The 25860-nt window shown below is 44.9% G+C and overlaps 1 protein-coding gene across 4 annotated transcripts; it reads right to left on the reverse strand.

Annotated features, from left to right (window-relative positions):
• Positions 1 to 2744: 2744 nt before the first annotated feature.
• sema6dl (sema domain, transmembrane domain (TM), and cytoplasmic domain, (semaphorin) 6D, like) lies at positions 2745 to 21655 on the reverse strand. Of its 4 annotated transcripts, none has more exons than XM_036543413.1 (19): positions 21552 to 21655; positions 15495 to 15658; positions 14878 to 14989; positions 14632 to 14692; positions 14409 to 14471; positions 14189 to 14290; positions 13911 to 14001; positions 13476 to 13595; positions 13014 to 13102; positions 12109 to 12326; positions 11871 to 12002; positions 11461 to 11616; positions 11164 to 11337; positions 10808 to 10948; positions 10489 to 10566; positions 10246 to 10304; positions 9813 to 9869; positions 8908 to 9075; positions 2745 to 6832 (listed from the first exon to the last, which is right to left on the reverse strand). In XM_036543413.1, the coding sequence occupies exons 2-19, from the start codon at positions 15604 to 15606 to the stop codon at positions 5520 to 5522; spliced, it is 3246 nt and encodes a 1081-aa protein (XP_036399306.1). In that variant the 5' UTR covers positions 15607 to 15658; positions 21552 to 21655; the 3' UTR covers positions 2745 to 5519. The 4 variants fall into 4 exon arrangements, with proteins under 4 accessions (XP_036399306.1, XP_036399307.1, XP_036399308.1 ...); XM_036543414.1 differs by lacking the exon at positions 21552 to 21655 and adding an exon at positions 20852 to 21108; XM_036543415.1 differs by lacking the exon at positions 9813 to 9869.
• Between the last annotated feature and the right edge of the window lie 4205 nt (positions 21656 to 25860).

The raw sequence follows: 25860 nt of genomic DNA on the forward strand, positions 1-25860 counted from the left end.
AAATCCACTTGAACTGCGAGCGATCTCACTTGTTTGGTTGTCCGTTCCCTAACCTCCCTCGCTCAGAGTAAATAGCGCGCCTCGCGCATTGTGCGAGACATTGGGGGCTGAAAGAGCGAGGCGGTGGCGCTGCGGGCCGGGGTGAATGAGAGGAGAGGAGCGGTGAGGTCTGTTTGCTCTGCCTGTCGGAGGGAGAGGGGGGAATGAGACGATGCGGGCCGCATGCGAATCGGGAGGTCCCGCTCCCCGGGCCCCTCTCGGCATTCGGAATGTATCGCGCTCCCGCGAAAGCTTTCAGGAGAGCAGAGAAAGGGAAGGAGGGGGGAGAAAAGGGAAAAAAAGCACGCCTTGGGTTACTATGAGGTGCGATTTTTCAAACCGTCTCGGTGAAAGTAAATGAAGAGCCTCTTGTGGACCTACAGGGACGGCGATGGAGGGTGCACAAAGGCTCCTTGATAGAGCAGGGCTTCGGTTCACATGGTAGAAACAAAGTGGTGGTTATCCTCAGAGAGGGCTCTTCACTTTTGATAAACACCTTAATGCACCCACGATAGACACGTCTTTTGTGCGTGTGTGTTTTCCTGTTTGTGAGATGCTTGCTGTTGGCTCAAAACATTCCACGGTCATACAAAGCACTGTTTTCTGAGAAAAGTGATGGATTTATGCAAGCTGCCTGAACAGTTTCATTCCATTAGAGAAACCTTGAGGAAATTTGGTACTGCGGTTTGTCTGTGTGCTGTCCTTCAGTACTATAAATCACCATAACCGCAATGCTGTTGCTTACTGGAAGGCGGTTAACTAGAACCCTCCCTGTCCCTAAATTCTTGCATGGATTTCAGTGCTGTGTATCATATCAGGCTCAATTGGAACATATCAGACTTGATTGGAAAATAACCTAAAGATTGATAGTGCCCCCATAAGTATGACATTTTAATGTGGAACTGTGAGAGATGTCCCCGGATGCACACAGGAAAGCTAGAGCCCATTAAACAACGCTTTGTCTGCCACGATAATGACAACACAATGAATCACCACAGATAGGCTGGGGGTTCAGAAAACGCCATCCTTCAGCGCTCAGTGTAATTACTGTACTCTCGGTGAGTCACAACTTCTCTTTTTTTTCATGTCCGTTAGTCTTGCTTCAAACATTAGATTGTATCGCCGGGATGGGCTTCATTGAGGTGCGGAACAGCTGCAAGGCGAAAACCTGCCAGATGTTGTGTACCATCGGGAAGGAAACTTTTCCCGCTGTTAACCGAGAAGGTTCGCTCTCCACTGGACTGAAACTTCAAAACAAGTTGAGCCTAAAAATAAATCCTTCTTTGGGCAGCACATCAGCATCAAACCTCACATCAGAGACATTTAGAGCCGTTGCGATACTGACCAGAGAGGATTATGTGCTGCCCGCCGCATCAGAACGGCTCAAAATAACACATAAAAAGATTTTTTGAGGCACAGCTGTTTGAAGTTAAGAATCGGCTGTAAGAGGGTTCTGCCCTCAGTGCTCAACTCGTTACGGCCGGCTTGTGAACTCCATCATGTAGCACAAAAACACCGAAGCCCAGTCGTGGAGCCTCATGCTATACTTACCAGGCAGGGAACTTGTGAGGCCATCTTTAGATCCTGCGGTTCACTACAGCAAAAACCTTAAAATTGAATTGCGAAGTAAAAACGTCTTTTCCAAAATATGAGCATGGAATCCAGAGTAGTAACCAATGGAAAGTAGTGCGTTTGATATGGTGGCAAGAGTTTTGAGCTTCTCCCTTGCTGTAGTGCAAATGTCTGAGCCTCTGATGTCTCAGCAGGGCTGTGGATATGAAGGGAAGCATTGTCAACTACAGCATGCGTTGGAGACTGTGAGGATAAAAATGACTCTGGCAACTACTCATCGTTAATCTAGAATGAGGAAGAGGCAGTTCTGGGTCAGTATTGCGAAGAGGTATAGGCATGCGTTTCCCTGTCAACGTATGGTTGTGGAGGGGCTGGGAGTTAAGAGATAGGACAAGACTTGAGTCAGTGGAAAATATCGGCCAACATACAACTAGGAGCTGGTATTAGCCTCAAGAAATATGAAATATTTGATGGGAGGATAAATCGGAGGGTGATATATTGTTTTGAGTATCTTCTAAATGGTAATGATCAAGCAGTATTCCATGTCAGCCAAATACTGTATCCTGCAATATTTAGAACGCACATCTGTTGTGTTATACAAACCTCTGGCAAACTGGCAGAATTTTACCATTGCTGAAGCAACCTTCCTAGATGTGAATAAGAGAATAGGTCTTCAAACAAATCTTTAATTATGACTACAGGGTAGGAGTGGTGGTAAGGGAACTTGAGGATTGAGCCTCAGGTGAAATACTGCTTTTGTATCTTAACCTGAATTGCCCCAGTAAAAATATATCTGTGTGAAAGCATAATATGCAAGAAATGTAAGCTATGCAAGCCCCTGGATGCAGGCAACTGCTAAGAAAAATAAATTATACCTACAGGATGTGTTGTAGTATCATGCCTGGCATGTGTTGAGCAAGAGGAACATCAAGTCATTACTGGCAGACATTTAGTGTAACCCTTGGAGAGGAGTCTCACAGATTGTGCAAGTCCTGCTCATGGAATCTTTAAAAAGGCACCACCTTTCAGAGCTAAATCTTCTGTGCAGTTATGTTTTATTTCAACTATACATGCTGTGTTAAAAAACAAAACAAAAAAAACTGACAAAAAGAAATGTCCAAAACCAATGAGCGTAATTATTTACACATTCACAGTACAAGTTTTACAATATATCTACACGTTAAAATACTCTGTAAAACATACAACTCGTATTTCCGGCCGCCAATTTGCACAGTATTAAAAATGAAAATGTTGACAGTTCTGGTTTATTTGCACACAAAGCATTGCGACTGAAATGTAAAGGCTCTAAGAAGTCAAAATAAGAGACTGAATTCATACTGCGATATACAAGGCAGCTTAACAATACAGACCTTTGAGGATCAAATACATGTACGGCTCTCACTTTGTACAAAAAACTGGTTATTAGCAGGTAGTGACATCCAACTCAATGAATAGGCAATTTAAAAAAATACAATCATTGTTTGTAAACAAAATGCAACTTTGGGCTCATACAGACAACTGGCATCTCGCTTCCAGTACAGTGGTGAAATTCTGAAATTTAGTAACGGCCTCTTGTTTACAATCTGAACATCAACAATATGTTTTTCATCAAACTATTTTTTTCCAATGAGAGTCCCCAAATGGAAAAGTGGCCACACATTGGAACCTATCTCTCCTCTCTGTACACCATTACTAAACGGAATACTATTTTTGGAATAGCCACGATGCCTTTTGATTTGAGTGTGGCCATTTAATGGAAAAATGATCATACACCCAGCTGACTTGAATTTCTTTTTACTTCATCCTGAATGTTTAACAAGTACTGAAATTGACAACCGATGCACTTCTTCAGCGAGTTAGCACAGAAAACTCAACCCCAGTGGGTCAATGCAATTGGGAAAACCCTTGTCTCACAACCTGTTATTTTAACACGCTTGCTGCATGGCACCTCAGTGTTGCAAACTACCACCCCAGCTAAAGCACAGAGATGGCAAATAGCCAAGAGTGGCATTTCGTTGACGGGAAAAGCCTGTGAAATAAACCCCCGGATTGGTTAAGTGAGGCCATCACGGTTTTGCTCTGATCTCGTATCCTGAAATGGAATGTTTGTCACTAAGTCGGCTCTTACTGTTCTCAAAACTGCAGATGTGTGGAAGTATCTTCTCTGGGCCGACCCCTCCAGTAAGTCACCGTATCATATCCAAAGGGTACACGATGTGTAATGTTCAAGAAAAATGAACACTTTCAATATTTACGATCATTGATTGAATAAGGCACACAATGCACAGATTCAGGTAAACTCGCCTAAAAAATATTTATATATTCGTATTTATATATATATATACACAATATTGTCATTACCGGCATGACTTTTTTTTTTCGGGACACATTGGTTACTCTTCTTAACGATTGCACAAGTATCGTTCGGTCGTCTTCCAAGCTGCTGCACTGCGGTTCGCTCATGTTTGGGAAATGGTTTGCAACTTAAAAGCAGCGTTCTTCCCTTTGCAGGAAACTGTTAGTGGAACAAATGCAGTTCTGTTTTGTTTTTTCTTTAGTTCTCAGGAGCACAGAGACGAAAGCTATAGTGACAGACATGCATTTTGGCATACAGAGATGCACGGTATGAGGTTCTTCAAAGACAGGGGCCTCCGTTCTAAAACACACGGCAGCCATGCAGTTCAGAGGCTCGATGGGACAGAGGGCAAGGCTGTCGTACACAGCAGCAGCGCCTTGTCCAGTCCTTCTTTCACGTCATCCAGGTTGTTCCCTAAATGGCCAGCATTCACCTTTTTTTCTATGAAACTGTAAACCTCCATTGCGAGCACACTCTCCCCACAAACACAGACAGCACAAAAATATGCACCTGACTAGCCTTGGGATTAAGTAATGAAGCTTCAGACCAGTGACTCGGCACACGTTGAGAAACCAAATGCACACACAAAGACAGCCAGCGCTAAAATGGAAGCAATGCTTTTTGAGTCCAAAATGCACAACATTGTCATTTAAACCAATAGCAGCAAAATACGTTAAGTAAATTCCCAGTGAGTCAAAACTGAAGTCCGAGTTAGGCACCCTGGACATTCTTCACACATACAGCTAACCCATGATTAATGTCCGCACATTAATGTCCATGAAATGTCCATTAATGTCCATGGAAATCTAATATTAATGTACCTTGTAAAGTAATTGTTTTACGACTATGACGAGTTGTTCCCATTTTCGACTGACTGACTGCACAGCGGACACTATAAGTGCATCTTGCTGTCTGAGTGCACATTACAGACAGCGTTAACCGTCATCTGTGGCCACCTCTCCGCCCCAGATAAACCGTCTCTGCAAAAACGGTCCGCGGATGCATTTTTAGTCAAGGTCCTACGTTTGCGATTCAGCACATACGTTTAATGTTTTTGAATCTTTTTTTTTTCTCTCGACTGGCTTGACAAATGCATACATTTGTTCTTGTTTTTCGTTTTAAGTTCACATTTAATGGGAAGACAGTGTTCAGTGGCAGTGAATAATGGAACCCATTCTTCAAGTATTCTTGCGTGTTAAATCTCTTTAACGCCGGAATGGCAAAGCTGCATAAAATGAACCGTCAAGCTCATCCATGCAGTTTGCTCTCCCTGGCTCTACGCACACGAGCACAACAGATGCCGGGGTCACCCCTGCGTCCTCAGGCTCGGAAAAGAATACTTTCGAACGGGCCTGCGGTTTACGCTTCGACAGGCGTAAAACAAAAACAGAGATGAGACGCTGCCTCGAAGTAGCTTCTTTGGCCACTTGTAATTTCCCTTTTCGAATGTGCAGTCAGTCGGGACTTCCACCAGCCATCAGAAAACCCTCCTCAGGCCTTAACCTGAAAGCCTTCTGCTCTCCTGCAGAGTGAAACCAGCTGTGCACTCTCGTTAGTAACTGTACTTATTCACTACCCTCATTTGTGCAGTCTGTGGAACAAACCCGTTTGGTTTCGGGGGAACGTCCGGTTTTAAGGAAGGCGTTCTCTTGACCCCCGTCCGGGGCAGAGAGCCCTGCCCGCTGTAGCTGCTCTGTCTGGACACAGAGGGCTGCGGGTGGACTCCCACGGGCATGCCGTGTGAGTCCAACCGGGACGGGGGTGTGGGGGGCATGTACCCCGCTCTGTTCATGCTGGGCTGTCGAGATACGACGACCCCATTTGACGAGTTCATGTTTTTGGGCAGGGCTGATATGGAATGCCTCTGTGAGGCATTCCTGTGGTAGCCCCTCTGTCTTTCTAAAGTGTTCATCTGTCCCGTGGGGGTGGTGGGGGTGGTGGGCACGTCGACCCTTTTTGTGGGACTGTTCCTGGGCAGGGAGGACGAAGGGGAGTACAGCGACGCCTCCCTGCTGGGGACTTTGGGTGGTATCTCCGTCATGCTCACCATAGGGTCCAGCATCATGTTCTGGCGAGACTTGGGCACGTCGGCGAGGATAGCCTTAGGGTTGCTGTTGCTGTCGTTCAAATGTTTCAACAGGTCGTTCAAGGTATTCCGGGCGTCCACGGACCGCCTGTGATCCTTCCGGCTGGATCTGGAGCTGGCGGCCGGGTCCGTGTTTTGAATTTTCCTCTCAGAGCGCAGCACGTCAGGGGCGTTGGTAAAGGAGGCCCGGTAGTCATGAGTGGCGTTGGGAAGAACGACGGCGCTGGGTATGTGGGCGTGTCCTGGGGGTGAGTGCGGAGGTGGACTGGAGGGAAAGTACTGGGGGCTTTTTGGCGGGGACTCGCGGCGGGACGAGTTCATTTTGCTGTGGGCCTTCTCCCACTGGTTCTTGATGGGCTGCAGGCCCTTCTGCTGGAGAACAGGTGTGGATTCCGGCGTTGGGAGGGCTGCCAGCTCGGGAGGCTGACACTGGCCGCTCAGTATCATGGTCTTCGTGTCTCCGTTCGGTGCCATGTCCTTCCCGTTGCTCAGCAGGTTTGTGTAAAGCTTGGGGGTGTCCATGTTCTGCTGGTACTCCTTCACCGGGCTGTCGAACAGGCCATTGAGCTTGGCGAAGCTGCCAGCCGAGTCCGTGCAGGACTGGGCAGACTCGGCGTCCTTGTGGATCTTCCTGGGCTTCCGCAGGAAGGCGTCACGGTAGCAGTACACCACCATGCCCGCGATCAGCGCCCCCAGCAGGAAGGCAGCGAACACACAGGTGATCAGGACGTTCATGTGCACCATCTGGTTGGACTCTCCTGACTGCACCTCCCACACACCTGGAATGCATAATTTATTATCAAAATTACAGTTAAAGAGGTTACTTTACCTCTCCATTATTATTAGTTATTAATCTTATTAGCATTAATACTAACATTTCATTGTTATTTACTTTGCTTGTAACTACTCACTGTTTTTGCTATTTTTACCATAGTAATTGGGAAAACTGAATCTGTTTTAATGTTATGGTTATTTTCAAAGGTACAGAGATGCTCTGAATTTTCTGGATGCTGTCCACTCAACACAAAATGAAGGATTTCACAGCAGACATATTTGGTGATGGGGAATTTTCATAGTCTATATTATTCTTATTCTTCTCGTTATTTGCTGAAAATGGAAAACCCACAAACGCAAAAAAGCAAGCGCAGTATTTCTGGAAAAGCCCATGATTATACAATGGTAAGATCCATCAATTGCTCTAATTGTCCTTTTAGAATACATTATACTGCAAAAAACAATTTTCAAGGCCTTTCCGGCAAATGAGGTAGATGGGGGGAAACAACCTTTCAAAGGCTCCATTATTTTTCTGAGATCATCCTAACCCTTTTATTGGTGTATTTGCAAAAGTACTGCATTATTGCAAGATACTATAGAATGTAAACTAATAATTCCATTTCCAAGGAGAGTAGTGAGATTTTAAAAATGACATGCAACCTATAAGAAGGGGTTAGTTTAAGGTTAGCCAATGTATGGCACAATAAACATCAAGAAAATTGATGACTCTACATTGGGTGCTTGGAAAGGGAGATAGGGGAGTGTATGAAATCCCTACTTAGTGAAGAAGGCTTTAAAGTTTAAGACTTTGTTAGTAACCACAGACATTTTAAAGAGTTAGTCATCTAGTGGTGCAATAACAACATGTCCTTGAGGCAAGAGGTTTTTGAGTTGTGGTTATTAATGGCAAGGCCTTTGGAAAAATCAGGAAAGCAAGGGATTAAAATCTTCTCACAGGGGTGAAAGGAAAGGCCAAAGAAAGGGAAGATAAATCATATTTCGAAATGAGAAAACAACAAGAAAGTGACATAAAATACATAACAAATGTATAAATAAACCACACATTTGAATGAACATACAACATGATCAAAAGTAACAATAAACAAGTAACATAAAAGGAAAAATGAAGAAATCACTGCCATATTGGCTGACGAGAATCCTGGCTCGCTGCTTGAACTCATGCTAATCAATGCTAATGACCTTCATAAAGAACTGTCCGGTGTTTTGCTTTACACCTCCAATACACATTTGATTATCTCCCCAAATGGGGATGCACAAAGCATAGGGAAAATCCAATGATCCCATATTTCCCAGCAATTGTATGCTTTGCATAAAGACAGAGTAGCATGCAGTCTCAGGGCACTTTTAAACCTAGTTCGTGTGACTGATTGATTTTAATAGAAGTGTGGGTAGGTGAAACCATACGTGAAACCTTTGAGAGTGACACAGTAGCACAAGTACTGAAACTGAAGCGGTCAAACCAGGACACTGGAGCTCCTACTGGAACTGTACTCGGTGTCTCTGTGCTTTCAATCCATTGAAACCTTCTGCTGTGTGAACGCAAACACGTGCAAGCTATCAAAGCGATGCAGCGTACCCAAAAACGCTGGTTCCTGCGTCACAACGATGCCATATCCCAGATGCACTGAGGAGGACAAAATGTCTCATGAGGGCTAAGCTGGGCCACAGCTGAAACTAAGATAGATGTTCACACGCCTGCTGGCACATTTGTGTTCTCCATCAAACCTGTGTGTCCCCCAGAGAGCTTCCTCTGCAGGTAAACAGCGAGTGAACTCAAATACTGCACTGATACCAACAGAACGGTCCGCACATGGCAACCAGTGAGCTTGGATTTATTTATGGATGAATTCTAGTGTTCTTTTTTTCCCTGAAACTATGCAAAAAAAAACCTTTTGACATAATAAAAAAACAACACAGACTATGTTTGAAAGTGAACCAGAAAGCAAGCAAGTTCCCAGAAAGTGAACTAGGTTTGAAAGTGCCCTGAAAGACTTGCCAATTTGCAGCTGCTTTTTCAGGATTCCTTTCAGCAATAGAGCGCTCCCAGAAAAGGCCTTACCATCCGGGACACCTGGTAATGACTCAAAAGAATGTGAAGTGGCTGGGTCATCTTGGAGGACAAATTTCCTTGAACCAAACAGTTCAGGTGTCTGAGTGGCAATGATTTTGGGTGACTCTATGGGGCCAGTTGCCACTGTTGTGACTGAAGGTGATGACAACTCCATGTCTGTGGTGACAAACAAATTGGTGACAAACAAATTGTTAACAAACGGTGAACACAGTGGACAAGGCATACCGTTAACAACCAGGTTAGCAGTAGGTACGGTTGATGGATGCGGGTTAGTTTCCAGTTACATTTAAAGGACAAGGGAAATAAAATGGTGCAAAATAAAACACGAATGGATTAACCAAAGCTAAACAAAGCATCTAGTCAATACACTCGTTTAAAGAAACTGTCATAGTAGAAACCAGACTCAACCCTACTCAGAATCCCATTCAATCCCTTACCCTTCCCAACTCAAAACTATTCCTTTTGCTTTAGCTTGAATGACTGTTTGACTGACTATTTGATGCCCAACTGACATTATTTGCAACCAATTTCCTGTTATTTGGACACAGTTCAATTGCGGAGTGAACAGGGTTGCGGTTTTTCTGCCAAATGAAAAGATGGCTGTTGAGACAGCGATGACGAGGTGCAGACACAGAACAGCCCTGATGGATGGTTACTCATGCAGCAGATGTTAGTGAGAGTCGGTGAGGAAGCGGGGCTGGTCAGCAGTGAAATGGCTCATGATCAGATGGAGAGCAATGGCACAGCTACGGTCACTACGTTTCTGATGGCAGTGAGGCGGAGGGAAGCTGGTTATGGGTATGGAGAGCCAGCAGCAGAGGAGGTGCAAAGAGGGTTGGAATATGCTGAACTTAAGGGTCAAGAAATCAATTGGAAAAAAGTAAAAAACTAACCAGATGTTGGGTCGCCAAATGATTTGTAATCTGGCGTAGATGTAGTAGCCAAAAATTCTAAAAGATTTAAAGGAACAAGAAAGAAATCAGTATAAAATGATTAAAATAAACCCAAAGTAAAGTCGTTTTTTCCTTTTTTTTTTTACTTTTTTTAAACCATATAAAGGAAACTTGTAAATAGTGTGTTCCTTTGCATACCCAGTTACATACACTGGAAACAAAAGGAGTCATTTTAAATGACAGTAGTTCTGGTCGAATAGTTCAGCCTTGTGAATCTCTTGTGCCAGCACTGCGTGGAATGTTTATGTGCTATTAGTAGGACGTGTAAATGTGTGTGTAAAGATTACCACAGAGGAATGTGGTGAGAGGTTACTCGTGTGATACTGCAAGCTAATGGTGTCACCAGACATGAAATGGCCGTGAAAAAGCTCACCGTGACAGTCGCCCAGCTGCGCCGTGTTGCCGTGCTCCACGTCCTGCTCGAACCCAGATCTGTTTGAACAGGAGACGGGAGGCAGGAGGGGACAACGCTAAGTCAGCGTTTTCACATAACATCTGAGCACGGGGCTCAATCGAGCAGTTGATGACTCCTTTTCTTTCATGCCACATGTCAGATATAATCTACAAAGCACAAGCTCGTCCGCAGGGTAAAACTGTCAGCGCAACATGTACTCACAGTTGGCCAGGCGGAATCTTCTCACAGGATCCATGCGGCATCCACCCACAGTAAGGATCCCGAGAGGCGATACAGGACCTGCATTTCACAACACATCATTAACAGGGGAGCAACAGCTACACCTACACTGGGTTAAATATCAAAATCAGATGACCTGTTGTTCAAAGGAAGGTAGTGATTTGGCAGAGAAACCAGCATGCAGTCTGAGGGGGTGGACCATGTCCATGTGGTGTTATACGTCCATAAGTAATTCCATTTTAAAAAGTAGTGCACAAAAGTGGAGACCCTGATGATGGCACTGCATGCTGAGCGGACTCACTTGTGGCAGGAGCCGTGGCGCTCGCAGCGGCTGAGGGGCAATCTGACCACACAGCTGGAGAAGGCCACAAACAGCCCGTGGGTCTCCTTGTCCAGGTGGAGGGAGAGGATTCGGCGGTCCTCCTCGCTGTTGTACAGGCACCTAGAATCCGAGAAGAGGGTAATGGTCAGATAGGCCAGGCCAGCTCACCCAGGCTCAGTCAGGACTCCCCCATCTACTCATCTCAAGGCACATTTCATCAGCCATTCAACTGAAATCTGACTTAAAACAACAGCTCCTGTTCAATAAGGCAGCAAAGGAATTGCAACATCTTGCAATAACAGCATCTTAGGTAGGCGAGGTAGCGGTTGACGTACTTAGCTCGGTTGAAGACATCAATCTCCTCCAGCAGCACGCTGTCATTCAAGGAGAACGGTGAAGTCTTAGCCAGGACCTTGAGGACCATGCCAGCCTCTGAGCCGATGAAAACCACTGTGTAGTTCTGGTGGGGGCCGGCGCCATTGTCAACAGCCAAGGCGGTCAGCCTGTACCTACAAATAAAAAGACAGCCAGCTTATCATTCAGTCCGTGATCAGGAATACCGTTTTCCCCCCTTGGCTCCATCAATCGACAGAGGGATCCCTTTCCTCCCTCTCCAAAGGGTGACATCTCACCTGACGCGGGTCTTGGTGAACCAGGGCTCCTCGTTGACGGACGGCACGGCCGAGTCCATGAGTGGGTGGGATTTGATGAAAAGCAGAGTTTCATCTGGGAAATCAATGGAGGTTTTGTAAGACTCTGCCAGGCCATGTCCCGCGCAGCAGCCCGGCCTGAAAAGAACACAGGGACGCATTATTCCGGGGGGGACAAGGGAGGGTACGCTTTCAGGGAGCGTCGGGGTCAGCTGCTCATTAGCAGTGACAACAGAGAAGACAGCAGCGCGCCACACACTTGTAAACGTATACCTGTGTGCATATGGCGTCCGCAGGGCCGAGGTTAAATATGCAGGCCGCCCAATTACGGGCCATTAATTATTTACCCAAAATCGAAAGCAAAATGATAGCGTATCACAGCGGGCGTGTACCTGGGCTTTGGCAGCCGGTCTTCTGGGAAAGCCGTCCAAACAGAGTCGGGAGTTTTCTGTTCTTTGAACCTCCCCCTGAATACCTTCTCAATGTCCGCCATCGAAAAGGCGCAAACCGCCGAGCCAGGGATACTACGTGGGGAGAAATAAACCGCCACATTGATTACATACAGATAAGCAGGAGAAAACAACAGCTGTAATCCAAGCGCCCATTAAAGCAAGAGGTGTTTTTTCTTACCTGTTCAGCTGTGTGGTGAACACGCCGACCACGGTAGGCACTCCATTGATTTCTATTATGTCGGTGATGGACTGCAGGACGTCGAAATAGAAGAACGACTCCCCCGGAACGGAGCAGTTCAGCCGTGCCTTAACGAAGGAGGTCCAGTGTTTTTCCAGCACGCGCTGGGACCCGCCCACATCATTCTTGCATATGCGTGCCACTCGGGAATACACAGCCTGAGACACGGAAATGTTAAAACAAAAAAAAGGGAAAAAAACGGGCCAGGAATCATCAATTTCGTCATGGAAACACTTCCAGCTCCTGAATAATGCATTGCGCTGCTGAGTCCTTCCTGCCCTAGTGCCGAGCGCTGTTGTTTTTTTGGTCCAGGACCAGCTAACAGGGCCATCCGAGGCTCCACGTACCTGCGAGGCCTCGGGTTTTTGGACTGCATGACTGAGCAAACACTCGCAGCTCAAATCCCATCTCTCTGCATTTTCATGCAAAACAGGGGTAAAGTAAAGGCATGGATATTGGGAGGGGGGTTAAGATTTGAAATTAACCATGCGGAACGGGTTTAATAATTAACCGCTGCAAATCTACATCACAGCACAGGTATCATCCCAGCATTAGTGTGGCTGAAATATTTATTAACCTGTGGTCGAGGGAAAGTGTGCAAACCCTTTCTGGGAACCACCCCTCCCCATGTTCTACTGGTAAATTTCAACCCAGCTACAGGAAGTAGATGGCATACTAACGCTTTTGGGTATCCATACATCTCTACTAAGTGGAGGACTAAGATAAGGCAGACATTCCAAGCAGGTTTTTTTTTTACAATTGTAATGAAAACACAGAAATTGCATCCAATAGAATACAGTGTGGGTTTTTTCCCCCGATATTGGTATTCATTATTCAAATCGTACCTTTCCCAAGTTATTGTGCTCGGCTGCGATTTCCCTGAAGAAGAAGTACACATAATTCCCATAATCCACAGCATGCAGGAAGTGTGGTTCTGGAAAAAAAAAACAACAACAGTGTTTTGCGTTTTAACCGAGATACAGTACCGACTTAATTTCACAACAGATCGACACAACGACTGAGGCGAATGGGCTCAGCGTTGACCTAGATTGCAAAACAAGAGTACGGTATCCCACATCAATGAAAGACATTTTCTCTCTCCTCCAGGCGCTCCGATCTGGCCGAGCGTGCGGTGTACTGTAAGAAAAGGTCAGGGGCTGGAACAAAGACCCATATGAAAACAACATAAACAGGTTCTGCAAGACCGGTTAGCTTCCTGAGACCTTCCCGCGTGGTCTACGCAACACTGGAAATGTGTAACTGCGCAAAACACATGCAGAAATCATACAAAAACAAGCTGGGTTTACCTTTTAACCACTTGGAGTCGTACTTTATGGTTCTGAGGGCGGAGCCGTCTCCCATGCTGCGGTAGATGACCGCATCGCTGGCCAGGAAGTCAGCTACTGTGGCTGAGTACAGCTTTCCATCTGGAATGGGACATGGTAAAGGTCACCTCGGTATTTGTGTGGTGTAGTGTGGATTTGCACGTTTGCGACCATGGGCTTTTGCTTAAATTAATAAATAAATAAAACGTTTTGTGCGTTCATAGAAGGTGCCACCGTCGGAGCAGTGGTTGCTATGGGCACCGTTGCTCTCTGCTCATTGTAATAAAAATGATGATTAATGTCTCCGATCGGGCACCTTGGCAGTCGCAGGTCCTTCATATTTTCATCCCCAAACCCCTGCGATGCCTGAAAGAGCCATTCATCACTCGGATGTGTTATTGGGAGGCTTTTTCATACCAGCAAAGAGGGCGACGTTGGTCTGCTTGGCGTCGAACGGGCACCTCGCCAGGCCGCTGATTTCTTCGCCGTCAAATTCCAGGTTGTCCAACTGCGCAGGAACAAAGGCATATGAGTGCATTCTTCAGCTGCGGTTTCTTATCACGTCCTCGCAGCATGACCATGCAGGAATACAGCTGCACACGCGCACACACTCGCACACAGCAGAAGCTACGGCAGGAGCTGTGCTGCAGTCGCTCCAAATGGGTAAAAGGTAGGCTGATGAGGAATCCACTCACCCGATAGTATCTGCACATGGGGTTAAACCCGTTTGTCCCGCAAATGAACACCAGGTCATCGTTTCTGGGTACCAGCACTTTTATGAAATTATGGCATTCATCCTGTGAGACAGAGGAAGAAGGACCTGTTACTGAACGGAACAGGGGAGTTGCTTCTGGAGGGCAGATTTCTTCGGAAAAATGCAATGAGCGAGAGTGAGCCGGCTGTTTCGGAGCTTACTCTGTGTTTTCCTTTCATGGCACATGTTTCCCGGTCGGCTTGGCCCGACCTCCAGGTTAATTTCTGGAAATGAAGTGGAGAAATGTTTCAATGCACACCACTGTTCCCAGTTACTCATTTACAAGGCCTGGCTTGCTGGTTTACCTCCTTGAGCAATCTTAACCATCCAAGACACATATACAGGTGCTGTTTATAAGTCTAGTGAATGAGTCTAGAAGCTTACCCTATAAGGTATGATCTCCGTCCTGTATGTCTCTCGCAAACTTACAAGGTAGACCTGATCTCTGTTGAACAAAGAACATGCACGTAGGTCAGTTTCAGTGCATGCAGCACTGGTGACATCGCCTCCAAAGGGTTGCCAAAACACCAACCTTCTGTAGGACATAAATCGCCCTTGAAATCAGGTGCGGGTATATATCATTGGGTAAATGCATCTACATTCAATATCATTAAGAGCTTTTAGATTTACCTGCCAGCAATGAAGAGCGTGTCTTGAATTTTCGTCATCAGCTGAAAGTCCAGTCTGTGCTGAGATTCATTGCCTGCAGGTCGGCCTCTAAATACGGGATACTGCTTTGAGTCTACAGGGGAAAGAGTTGCAGCATTATTTGGGATTACACAGCCGCACAGTCGATAGGGAGTATTGATTAACCGTATATTTAGCAATGTATAATGGCTTTAAAGAAATCCCCCAGTAATGTAATGAATATTAAAGAATATAAGACTGGCACTCTGAATACTTCTGTTAACCGTGTCAGCAGTTTTTTCCCCATTTTCTCACACTATATCACAGGAACCACTTTAAGTCCTGCTGATCCTTAAGCTGACAAGGGACTGTGTCACCTTTGTATTCATACATCATATTCCCTGGTTCAACACATTGTCCATCTTTTAAACGCTGTAGAAATGAAGCACTTATTGTCACCCAAATAACACACACACACACACAAAACAATGCCCCCAATGGTTATAAACAATAGCTCTTTGATGTTTTTGCCAAATGCCTGGCTGAGCTTGATGTGAAAGTAGATAAGCGACTCCAGCGCTCTTTTGATGGCTACATCCTTGCCCAGAGGCAGGACTTACAGTGGTAGTCTATGGTGTCAATGGGGACGTTGTCTTCAGGGAAGCTGACCGCCCAGAGGCGCGGTGCTGTCAGAAGCACCAGGCTGAGGAGGAGCTGAGCTCTCGGGCCCATGGCTTCACGCGGAGGGCTGAGACTTCCTTTTTCACAAAAATGTCGATGCTACCTGCAAAAAAAAAGCACAGAAAAGACAGAGGGGATGCTGAGTGCTACCGGTTGCTGGTTCTTCTCTCCTCCTTCCCTTGCCCTCTCTTTCTGGCCTTGCTCAAAGCCCGTCCTGTGCCCAGCTACGTGCTTATCGACAGTAAAGGCTCACCTTCCCGTTTCACATCGACCGAAATTGTCGGTAGCGTTGCCGCCGCCGTCTTTGACAGGTGCTAATTTTGCACGGAGCGCCCGGCGTCAGTAATTGGCAACTGTCTACCGCTCCAATCTGCCGGTCTCTGGCAGGTCAAGGGGAAGGGCGGCAGGGTTCCTTAAAGGGGGACGCCACGCTGGAGGAAGCGCATGCTGCTTGGCGCAGGGGTGCGCCGTCTGCTCCGTGCCCTGCCTCAGCGTTTTTTGGACACAGGCAAAGTGTGCAGAGCTTCACTCAGGCTGCTAGCGTCAGCGCAGGTGTCAGAGGGAGAAGGATGGGAAAGCCAGGCCCTGTGAACCCCAAAATGGGAGGAGCTGCCACACGCCATCAGTGATTTGACTAATTTCGACCAATCACTGTGTTTTGTTGTGGTGAGCAGTTTTTGGGTCGGTTCAGACAAGTTCGTGATTGACGGTATGCAGCAGCTCCACCCACTGCAGGGTTCATAAATCTCACTTTCCAATCACAAGTGGAAATTACCCGCTGTTATTTAGCTAACAAGGTACACAGTATTCCTAGCCCTCAGCAACTACCCAGAGATCCCTTTGCGGTGGTCTGATTTTTCGTCACGCCGATCTGGAAACAAGACGGATGACACCGGCGTAGCTGGGCCGTGTCCTGAGGTAGCAGCGGTTTGAGACCAACCGCGCGCATATTAACGAACATTGTACCGTCAAATATTTATGAGGCAAACAAATTATTCATGCGGATGGGACCTGAATGGATGTGAACGGTTTGCAGGGAGGCAACAAACAGCCAAGAAAATGGATTAGCCGGCAGCGTGCGGCGCAGCAGATAGAGGCCTGGCACACCGCTGATGAGCGTCTCCCCCCCCTGCACACGCGGCACATCAGCACCGACGCTCTTTCAATTAGCCCCGGTGCACACCTGCTCCGAGCCCTTAATAAGCACCCACTGCAAATCCACTTAGAGATCTGATAGATCGGAGAGGAGGAAAAGCAGTGGAAGGTTTAGACTTCCATATCTGTGCACGTCAACGTTAATGGCTTTTAGTGGTACGAGGGTTGTTTTTCACGCGAACGTATGGCGAACATTAGCGGAGCTGGCGGTTGTGTTTGGATTGGGCAAAGACTTCTCTGGTCTTGTTTATTAGCAAATTAGCACTGCTGTCATTTCTGTAGAGGTGCTAACTATGTGCTGGGCATTATTAATTTAGGCGCTTATTATTATTTTTTTAACAAAAGCCTAAAGTATACAGTATAACATGTCGATGCTGCACATTCTCAAATGCAGTCAGCCTTTCTCGCCCCGACAGAGCCACGTTTGAGGAATTGGTTTTACGACAGCCTGGCAAAAAACACACAGCAAAGCAATACAGAAGTCAATACAAGTAAGGAAAGTGCAACTTTGTAACAAAGTTACAAACAAACCCCAGATCTATAAAAGGACTGTAGCAGTAAGCAGCTCATACATTTTAACTAAATTAGAGGACCAAAGAGGGGGGGACGTTTCATGAGGGAGTTCTCATCCAGCGTTGGGACGATCAATACAGGTAGTAATAAAACCCTCAGCCCAAAACACTCCAAAGGACTGTCTGAATTTTAACACCGTGGAGTTATGGATAATGCCAGAAGATTTTAAGTGGACCAGCCACCCCCCACAGCCCCTGTACCTCCTATTCATGAATTATTCATGACCACGTTAAAATGGGAGCAGAATATACAAGTACATTGTCCCATGATTCATCTGTTTTAACAGTGTTATAGAAGGGGAGGGAACTGGGATTCCTCAGTAACCTAATGCAAAACAGAAAAGCCAGACACAGAGAGGTCAACCGTCTCGAATGACTATTCAATCCATAGAAAGCACAATGTGTTTTTTTATTGAATTTCTCCGTATGGTTTCTTATTCTTACCCTTAAGTGCACGGGCCTCGGCAAGTCCTAAAATGCAGGCAGCTAGTCACGCAACGTGGTACCATTTAGCTTTCCCCTACAATCGCTCTGAAATTGCTTTGTTATTACAGGGTTTTTCAATGCTTTACACTCACGCAATTTCTCAATTGACATTGGCGTGGTTTCACAACGCCAAAGAGCCTCTGGCTCCAACTCTTCTGTAGGAATTACAGACTCGTTTTTTTTTTTTTTGTTTGGTAGGTCATTGCCTGCAATATAAGATCTTCAGCGGCATTCTATCCGAGGGGTCCTGCTGCAGAGATTGCCGCAATAAAAACAGTAAACAATAAGGCCATTACATCATATTTTGTCTTCTGCGACACACGACGGCTCCACATGACTGAACAATAGCTGTCACTCCTTGGGTCACTTTTGTTGTCATCCTGTTCCATGTAGCGCAATAAAAATCCACCGAACATGAAATCAGATAACTGGCAAATTGGTTTTCAGGGCCTCTTACTTCTGTGCAGTATTAAGGAAAGATTTAATGTTCCTTTGAAGCGCTGGAGAGCGGGAAAGGCTGTTAGATTCTGACAACACTGTGATGCTGTACGTTCAATTTAAGGTTTTTAGAAGGCAATCACAGCCTGTTCAGAGAACTCTGACACCAGATTAGAACCTCAGCGGCTCCAGTAAAATGATTACTTCTCTTCTACTTAAATAATAAAAAGGCGTAATCTTTTGGTATTTGCTCAAGGATTAGATCCGAACGGTCTGAACTTGTTGCTTTAAAGGCGCTGGCAAAGGCACTTGGCACCGCAGCTAAACAACAGCCCCTCCCACCTTCCGTGAGAACTGCGAAACGGGAGAGAGGTTTCTCCATAGAAAAACTGAGAGTGCCTACCATCTTAATACCTCTACAAAAACCCAGTGCTGCAGGTGTGTCATCTAATAAACGGACCCCGCATCGCCGAGTGGGACGGCACAATAGCAACTTTGTGTTCTGGGTGTTAACTTTAGTTACTACGGCCTGACAATGGCGTCAGCGGCGTGGAAGAGGGAAATTGCCTCGGCCAGCTGTGTTGTTAACAGCCCGATGATCACCGTGAAGCTTCAGATGATTACAGAGCCAGCAAGTCCGTTGTGGTCAACAGACAGGATGATTGATGACTTCTTCACAGCGCCGGAGTTATAGAACAGGAGTGGAAGTTCACTTTGGGGTTGTTAAAATGCTAATCTCGGCTGGTTAACAATAGGCGTAGCAAAAACAGCGCAATTGAATAAATAAACCTCAATATTACGTATTTACAGAGCAATTTTAATCCCAGGGGTCATTTAAATATTTACTTCCCTGGGGCAGCAGAGGGCAACTGTACACTATTATTCAGCTCATTACAGTCATACCTCCAGTGGTAAGAGACCGTGTTTACGAACAGAAACCGTAATGGACAATAGTCCTATCTCTCACTTACGCAGGACAGGAACTTCAAGGCCTCATTAAATTTCATCGTACATTAAAGACCAAATATTTATGCATCGCGAAGCTTCTTAAAATATGTCTAGGTAACATACCCCTAACATGTTATAGTGATCAGTTTGAAAATTACGTGCGCACGGTTGTTCGAGTTATTACGCATTTAAAAATTCGACACAGAAAGTGACAGATTTCCATACTTCTATGACATGCACTTTAATGATAAAATGTGAGTTTGCAACAATACTAGGCCTACGAAAACATTTCCCGTATTTGACAACTTTGGACTTTTAATGCTCACGTCGTTTTCCGACCATTTAGAAGATGTAGGCCAAATGATTTTATTCCACGACAGTCTTAAAATAACTGCCAACCAGCATCATGTAATATGGCCGTCATTCAATCACCAAACTCAATTTACACTGCTGTACTCAATGAATTGAAAATAAACATTAGATTGCTGACTGAAAAAAATACGTTGCTGGGTGAAAATCGATTGTACGCTACAATTATGCTGTTGTAGAAGCAGGATCTAGCCTAAATACATTTTGAAAACCTTTTTCCTACTGCAAGAGATTTAATGTATTCAGCATTGATCCGTGGTAATTCCTTAAGTCCATTTGAAATACAAGTAACAAAGGTTTGGGAGCGGCAAAAGTGACAAAAGGTAATGGGGTTTGCATGTAAATTGATTCTTCTGCTACTGCAAGACTTCGGGGATGGGCCAAGGGTGCTGCAAGCTCGTATAGTCTAAACACAATAGCTTACTGGTTTAATTATATCAGGGCACTTTGAAATATCGTGCTTAATTGGTCATGCTAAGCATAGAATAAAACAATTAATTGTCTGTGTTCATTAGATGATACAGTGAGGGCAGACGATATGAAAAGTGTCCAAGGGCGCTGTAGAACACAAGAAAACGACGCGGGGAAAAGAAGGATGATCGCGAAGAGTTTCGCACAGAAGTACGACGCTCCTTTACCTTTGGGTTTAAAATCCTGCGCGACTTGGGAGTGATACAATGGTTAAGATAGGTGGTGGTGTTCAGCGTGCTAAAATCGCGCCATTTATTCCACGTCAGACATACAATAAGCATGTACATGTGAAGATAAGAAAAGGACACTAGAAGACGATCACTTCATTTCACCAGCTTCACCCTAAGTAAAGGAAGTAAACGATCTAATCCCTTTAACGGGCATGTGCAATTTACAATGAATAGTACAAACCACGTTACTTTACACTAGAAAATGAAACTCCGTGGTCGCAATAAAAACATATTCTACAGCGGTCGAATTAGACGATTTAAACCACAGCCGTTTTCTCTAATCGTTTACCGCCAGAGCAATTCAAGACAGGAAAACAGCAAACCTAGGATTTCATCCGAACTATGCAGCAAACTCGCACAAATTTTACCGGCAACTCCACAGCTAATCAGTGTTCTTTATCTGGTATTTACTACCTACACACAGATATCTTTACATCGCTGTAATCCAAAAATGCTGAAATTATAGCAACCCACAAGATTTAATATAGCACTAGTATATCCAGTGTATATTTGCTAAACTAAAACTACATTGTATGTTTATATGCACATGTATATATACACACATGCATGCATATATACGCACTTTTTGTTCCCATACGTCTAAAAAGATGAACACTGATGTCCTACCTGAAGGCTCCCAAACATTCATGAAAGCTATTCCCTGGTCCTCTTTAAATCCCGAGGTATGTCCCCTCTCCGATCAATCCATTTGATGAAATGTATACATCGCACACGCACTCCAGGTCCAGAACGGCTCAGAACTTGTTTTTTTTTTTCAGTTGTGGACCGCCAAATTAATTCCGATGCCGAGGAAGGTGCATTTTCTAGCGGACTCTCGTCAATCTATCAGTCCTCTGGCCCAGCTTTCAGCTTTCTGATCTTCAAAGCTGAGGACCGATCAAATGGTACTACGACAGCCCCCTCCCCCCCTACCTCACCATCCCCCCGTCATTAACTTTACAAAAACAGAGAAAACACTAACGAGAAGTCTTGTGATAAAAGTGCTTTCACGACTGCTGAAGACAAAAAGTAAACAATGTGGTCTGCAAAATATTATTTCGAGGAGAACAAAAAAACGATTTACGTTGATAATGAAAACCACTCCCTCAAGGAATATAGCGCATATACAAAAATAGCTCGTCGAGTACTATTTTTGTACTTCACACACTGGATAGACCGAGTACGTAGTAATGCACTCTCTCCTGCCTACATACTTCGTTACAATGTTGGCAAATCTTTTCTTTTCCCTTTGGTTTAACACAGTTTTCCCGTGCCTCTTCATTGATTCTCGCTGGTAAAAAGTAGCTTTCCAAAACACGCGACTCACCTCATCTGAATCGGTATTTTGTATCCTCACGTACTGCTTCCAACACAGATCGGCGACTCTCTTTCACTTGCTCCGCGGACTATGCCAGGAGAAAAACAAACTGATGCACGGCAAATGGTGTAATTCGATCCATTCTGAGTCAATCCATCAAGAGAGCAGCCCTCTGCCTACCAATAAGCAGAGCTCTGCCTCGAGTCCCTCCCCCAGTCCTTTCTCTTCTGCTTTTCCCGAGATGTGGATTTTGGCTCCGCACCCTCTCTGCTCGACTGTTTTTGCCCCCCCATCCCCCCAAGAAGTAAGGCCCCAGATTATTGTGACCCAGCGGTGCCCCCGCCTCTCTCTCCCTCAACCATACCCCAGCCAAAAAAAAAAAAAACAGGCTGCTAAATCTTTAACACTGATATGTTTTCATAAGAGAATAGACTGGGTGGCCATTTAAGATAGACTTTTAAAACATTATTCAGACTCCAGGTTCGACTGTTTTAGCAGAACCTGATAAGTATAAATAACTAAACTCGGATATTTTTCAACGCGACATTAGACAGTGACGCAGCCTCTGTGCATGTAATTTTTCCCCTTAGCAAACAAGCCAGCACAAGTTTTAAAGTAAAATTTCCTCTATAGACAACATCATCGCTTTTTAACTAGTATGCATTCAATTTATCGTAGAATTCATTTCGTACATTAATTAGTGACTTGACTCAGTTGGTGGTTTTACAAACTCATGACTTGTTGTTTAAGATTATATCATTTCACACCAAAACCGCACGCATATTTAGACTCTGGTACCACTGAAAAGATTAGCATTATTTACAACTGCCAGCGACGTAGACCCGTGTGTGAAGCAGAGTTGTGCACCTGCGCACACAGGCATTACAGATGGCTAAGATTAAGTAACCTATGGAACCGGGGTGGTTGAAACCTCACTACAAGACAAGTCTTGAATTACGGGCGTGTCACAACTACTGTTTCTTTCTTAAAATATGCACTCTCCAATAAATCGCCGATGCGTGTAAGGACTATTTACAGGCGAAAAAGGGAAGAACGTACAATTTAATGTTCCCCGAATGCATTTAACTGACATACCTTCGTGTTAAGATATCAAGTATCATTAGCTGCTAATTAGGCTTGTGAGGGGTTGCACGTTATACTGGATTGGTTCCAGAATCACTGAAGTACGTTCCCTCCCCCGTGTTAAGAAACTATAAAGATCCCATTAAAATGTTAGTATGGCTAGAACATTAATCTCAAAAACGGTATTAACCACCCCCCCCCCCCCTCTTTACCCGGAACAGCTTGTTTTGTCTGTAAACGCCTCGTAGCAGATTTTAAAGACCTGCAGCTGGCTCTCAATATGAACACTCCAGCCCATTATTATGCTGTCTATTTGTGAATCTGTTTAGGATTCTGCATAAAAATGAAATTACATTTGGGGGCATGGAATAACACTGAACTGCAATGGAATGCACTAGTGATAGTTGCCGAGCACTCTCTGAATATAAATTTCACGCAAGTTGTGGCATATAAATGGGAACACAGGCACTCGTGGGATGGCTCAGGCTATGGCCCTTGGTAGTAATTGTTAAAATTTGTCCGATTAACCTAGTTTGCCAATGAAAATCACATCAGCTGCAAGTCTATGTTTCTACTGAGGGCCAGTTTGGAGGGTAGTGGGTGAAAATAAAACTGACTGACATTCAATTATATTCTGGTGGAACGCTTTCTGTAATGCCCTGGTTGTGTCCATGATTATTCTTGAGGCTACAAGTGCCAGCAGTTGGCACGACTTTGAATTAAAACTATTGGCTAATTTTCTCTGAGCTCCAATAATTCCCTCTCATTATTGTGTTTATGTAAATGGAAGCATTAGCACTTTTGAGCTTTTCTTATCGTCACATTCCAAACACTTTCCATTTGCCATGTGCAAACTAGGTATGTATAAAGGGCCTTTCACACTGGTAAACAGAAACCACATTGAGCTGTCTCTGGCCAGCTCCCAGTCTCTGTCAGAAAGCGAAACTGTTTTTACCAAGGATGTAGGGTTCTTATCCTGTGTCAAGCCAGACAACCTCACCTCAGTGACATCCATAAACATTTAAACTGTTTGCGGCTCTTCCACAAAGCAGCCGGGAGAATCCCCCATGGGCACAAACCAATGGAATAGTCTCATTTGCATTTGAATGCATTTAAAGGAAGTGATCACTGGCGCTGTTATCATGGTTAGTACATTGATGCTTTCAACAATACCTTGATAACGCACGCCGAATAACGCGTATAGGGAGGTGTTGAATGGACAAGGGTGATCCCAGGGCTTTGTGTGCCTGGAGAGAGCAGATTCTTATGCAGCAGATCAATACATCTCCCAAATCAAAGTTCACATGTGACAGTGCACTTATGATTGTTGCAAATTTCATATTGTATGCCAATAACAGAATTGCATACTAGTGAGCCTTTTTGGCACCTCCATAAGTACTATTGGTTTTCTACCCTAGTAGCATAGAAATCCAAGTTTGATGTCAAATGATATTGTACCCTAGTAGGGTTGAAATTGCGAGGCAAAGTGGCAGAAATCGAACAAAGCTGGGTGATTGCATAGCTGGAGAGAAAGCCCCATGTTGACTGCAGGAGCAGTACAGAAACACTATTGACTATAATGGAATGTGATATTTTTTTTCCAAAGCCAGTGAAAATCACCTATCGGCTTGGAATCCCTGGAAGCCCACGAGGCAGCACAGTAACCCGGGCCCCGTTTCTCAGACAGCAGAAGGTGTCGGATGTCGCCCTGATTTACAGAATGGAATGTCCCCACAGATGGTGCAGAGATGGGAGCCTCAGCAGATCCGCACACTTGTGTGACAAATGGGGGGGGGGGTTTCAGGCCAGCGAAGTGCAGAGAGGGGCTCTTAATCAATCAGCATAGCTCGTGGTGGAGCCACTTTGCCGGGGTTCCGGCCACCCAAATTGACAGAATGAGAATGCCATTAAGCGCTCTCTGTCATGCATGCATGTCACTGTTCTGCCTTATGTAGGAATAATGTCCTCATGGGACCTGAATATGGTTAATAAAAATAATGAACAACAGAAATGAAAAAAAAGTTGGAGCATATTTTATATAAAAAGGGATTTATTTGGCACATTAGTAAGAGCTGCCTTCTACATAATAAAGCCCAAATATTTGCTATTCAGAAGTGGCAAAAGATATCCCCAATGTGCTTTTCAAAGACCCATTCCAGCAGTTTCTTTTTCTCGTCATACCTGGGTAATTGGGTTCAAGTCAGGACTTTGGGGTTAGTCAGATGGTGCGGTCTGGAGAACATTGATTTCCTGTCCTGGAAGTCATGGGTTGTCATGGAGATAAATGATGTGTGGGGAGTGGCCTGGGAGAGTGTGTGTGTCAGCTGGATCCTCACTTATGACTCAAGTATTTAATGATATTACTGCTGTCTGAGGGTGAGGTTCCTGCAAGTTGGTACCCATCTTGTCTGCAAAAGATGTCAGCATACAATGACTTCAGTTATTTATCAATTTCAGCCATTTAGATATGTGTTTTTATGCTCCTCTGTGACTTCGGTCACCATCATTTTCCTGTGTGGTTATTTTTCACCAGTTGTTTTTCCAATATCATCTTTTAGATCACTTATTTTTCACTCATAAACAGGACCCTGTGAGTGGGTCTTTGCTGCTGTATGTTTAACGATATCCACCACCATCAGTCCCTCTGTGGCCTCTCCACTGCTCAGTCTTGATGGCCAAAGCTATTATTGTGTCATTTTCTACAGATATGAAAGCAAGATTCCCTCTAACACGACTGTAATGACTGCAATGTCATGGTGCTCGGATTAATTTTTACATTATTTTCTTTCCCTGGTGTCAGCATGGAGCTGAGTATGACAGCCTTCTTTAAGGTGTTGGCTCTGGGAGTAATTATCCCTACAGATGTGTGATTCCTGTCCGCAGCTCATCAGCAATGGCAGAAACCCATTTTCATTTTGGTATGAAATATGAGCTTTTCTCATTTTCTGTGCATGTGGATAATGAGAGCTGCAATTCCAAGGCACTCTTGTCCTCCATGCTGGGACAACAGGAAGCACAAACCATTGTGCCTTTACAAAACAGAAGGACATTGAATTCTATCTGTAGCATCAATATGTCACTCAGCTGCAGTACTGGTGTACTTTCAAATGCATCTTTTCTTTTACCCATTATTTAAATACTGAAATTTATCTCGACCATCATATTTCATTCAGTATGGTGATTTGTTTCGCTATGATGATGATGGGTACCACCATGTTGCACCCATGTTTCTGCT

Source organism: Megalops cyprinoides, chromosome 13 (genome assembly GCF_013368585.1).
Source record: "Megalops cyprinoides isolate fMegCyp1 chromosome 13, fMegCyp1.pri, whole genome shotgun sequence".
Lineage (NCBI taxonomy): Eukaryota > Metazoa > Chordata > Actinopteri > Elopiformes > Megalopidae > Megalops > Megalops cyprinoides.

Bases quoted from the DNA above. Each gene is read 5' to 3' on its own strand.
- sema6dl (XM_036543413.1), bottom strand. From the start codon at position 15,606: ATGGGCCCGAGAGCTCAGCTCCTCCTCAGCCTGGTGCTTCTGACAGCA. The intron at 10,949-11,163 runs GTACGTCAACCG...CTCGGATTCTAG, and splicing joins GATGTCTTCAACCGAGCTAA to GTGCCTGTACAACAGCGAGG. The intron at 10,305-10,488 runs GTGAGTACATGT...CTGTTCAAACAG, and splicing joins AAGATTCCGCCTGGCCAACT to ATCTGGGTTCGAGCAGGACG.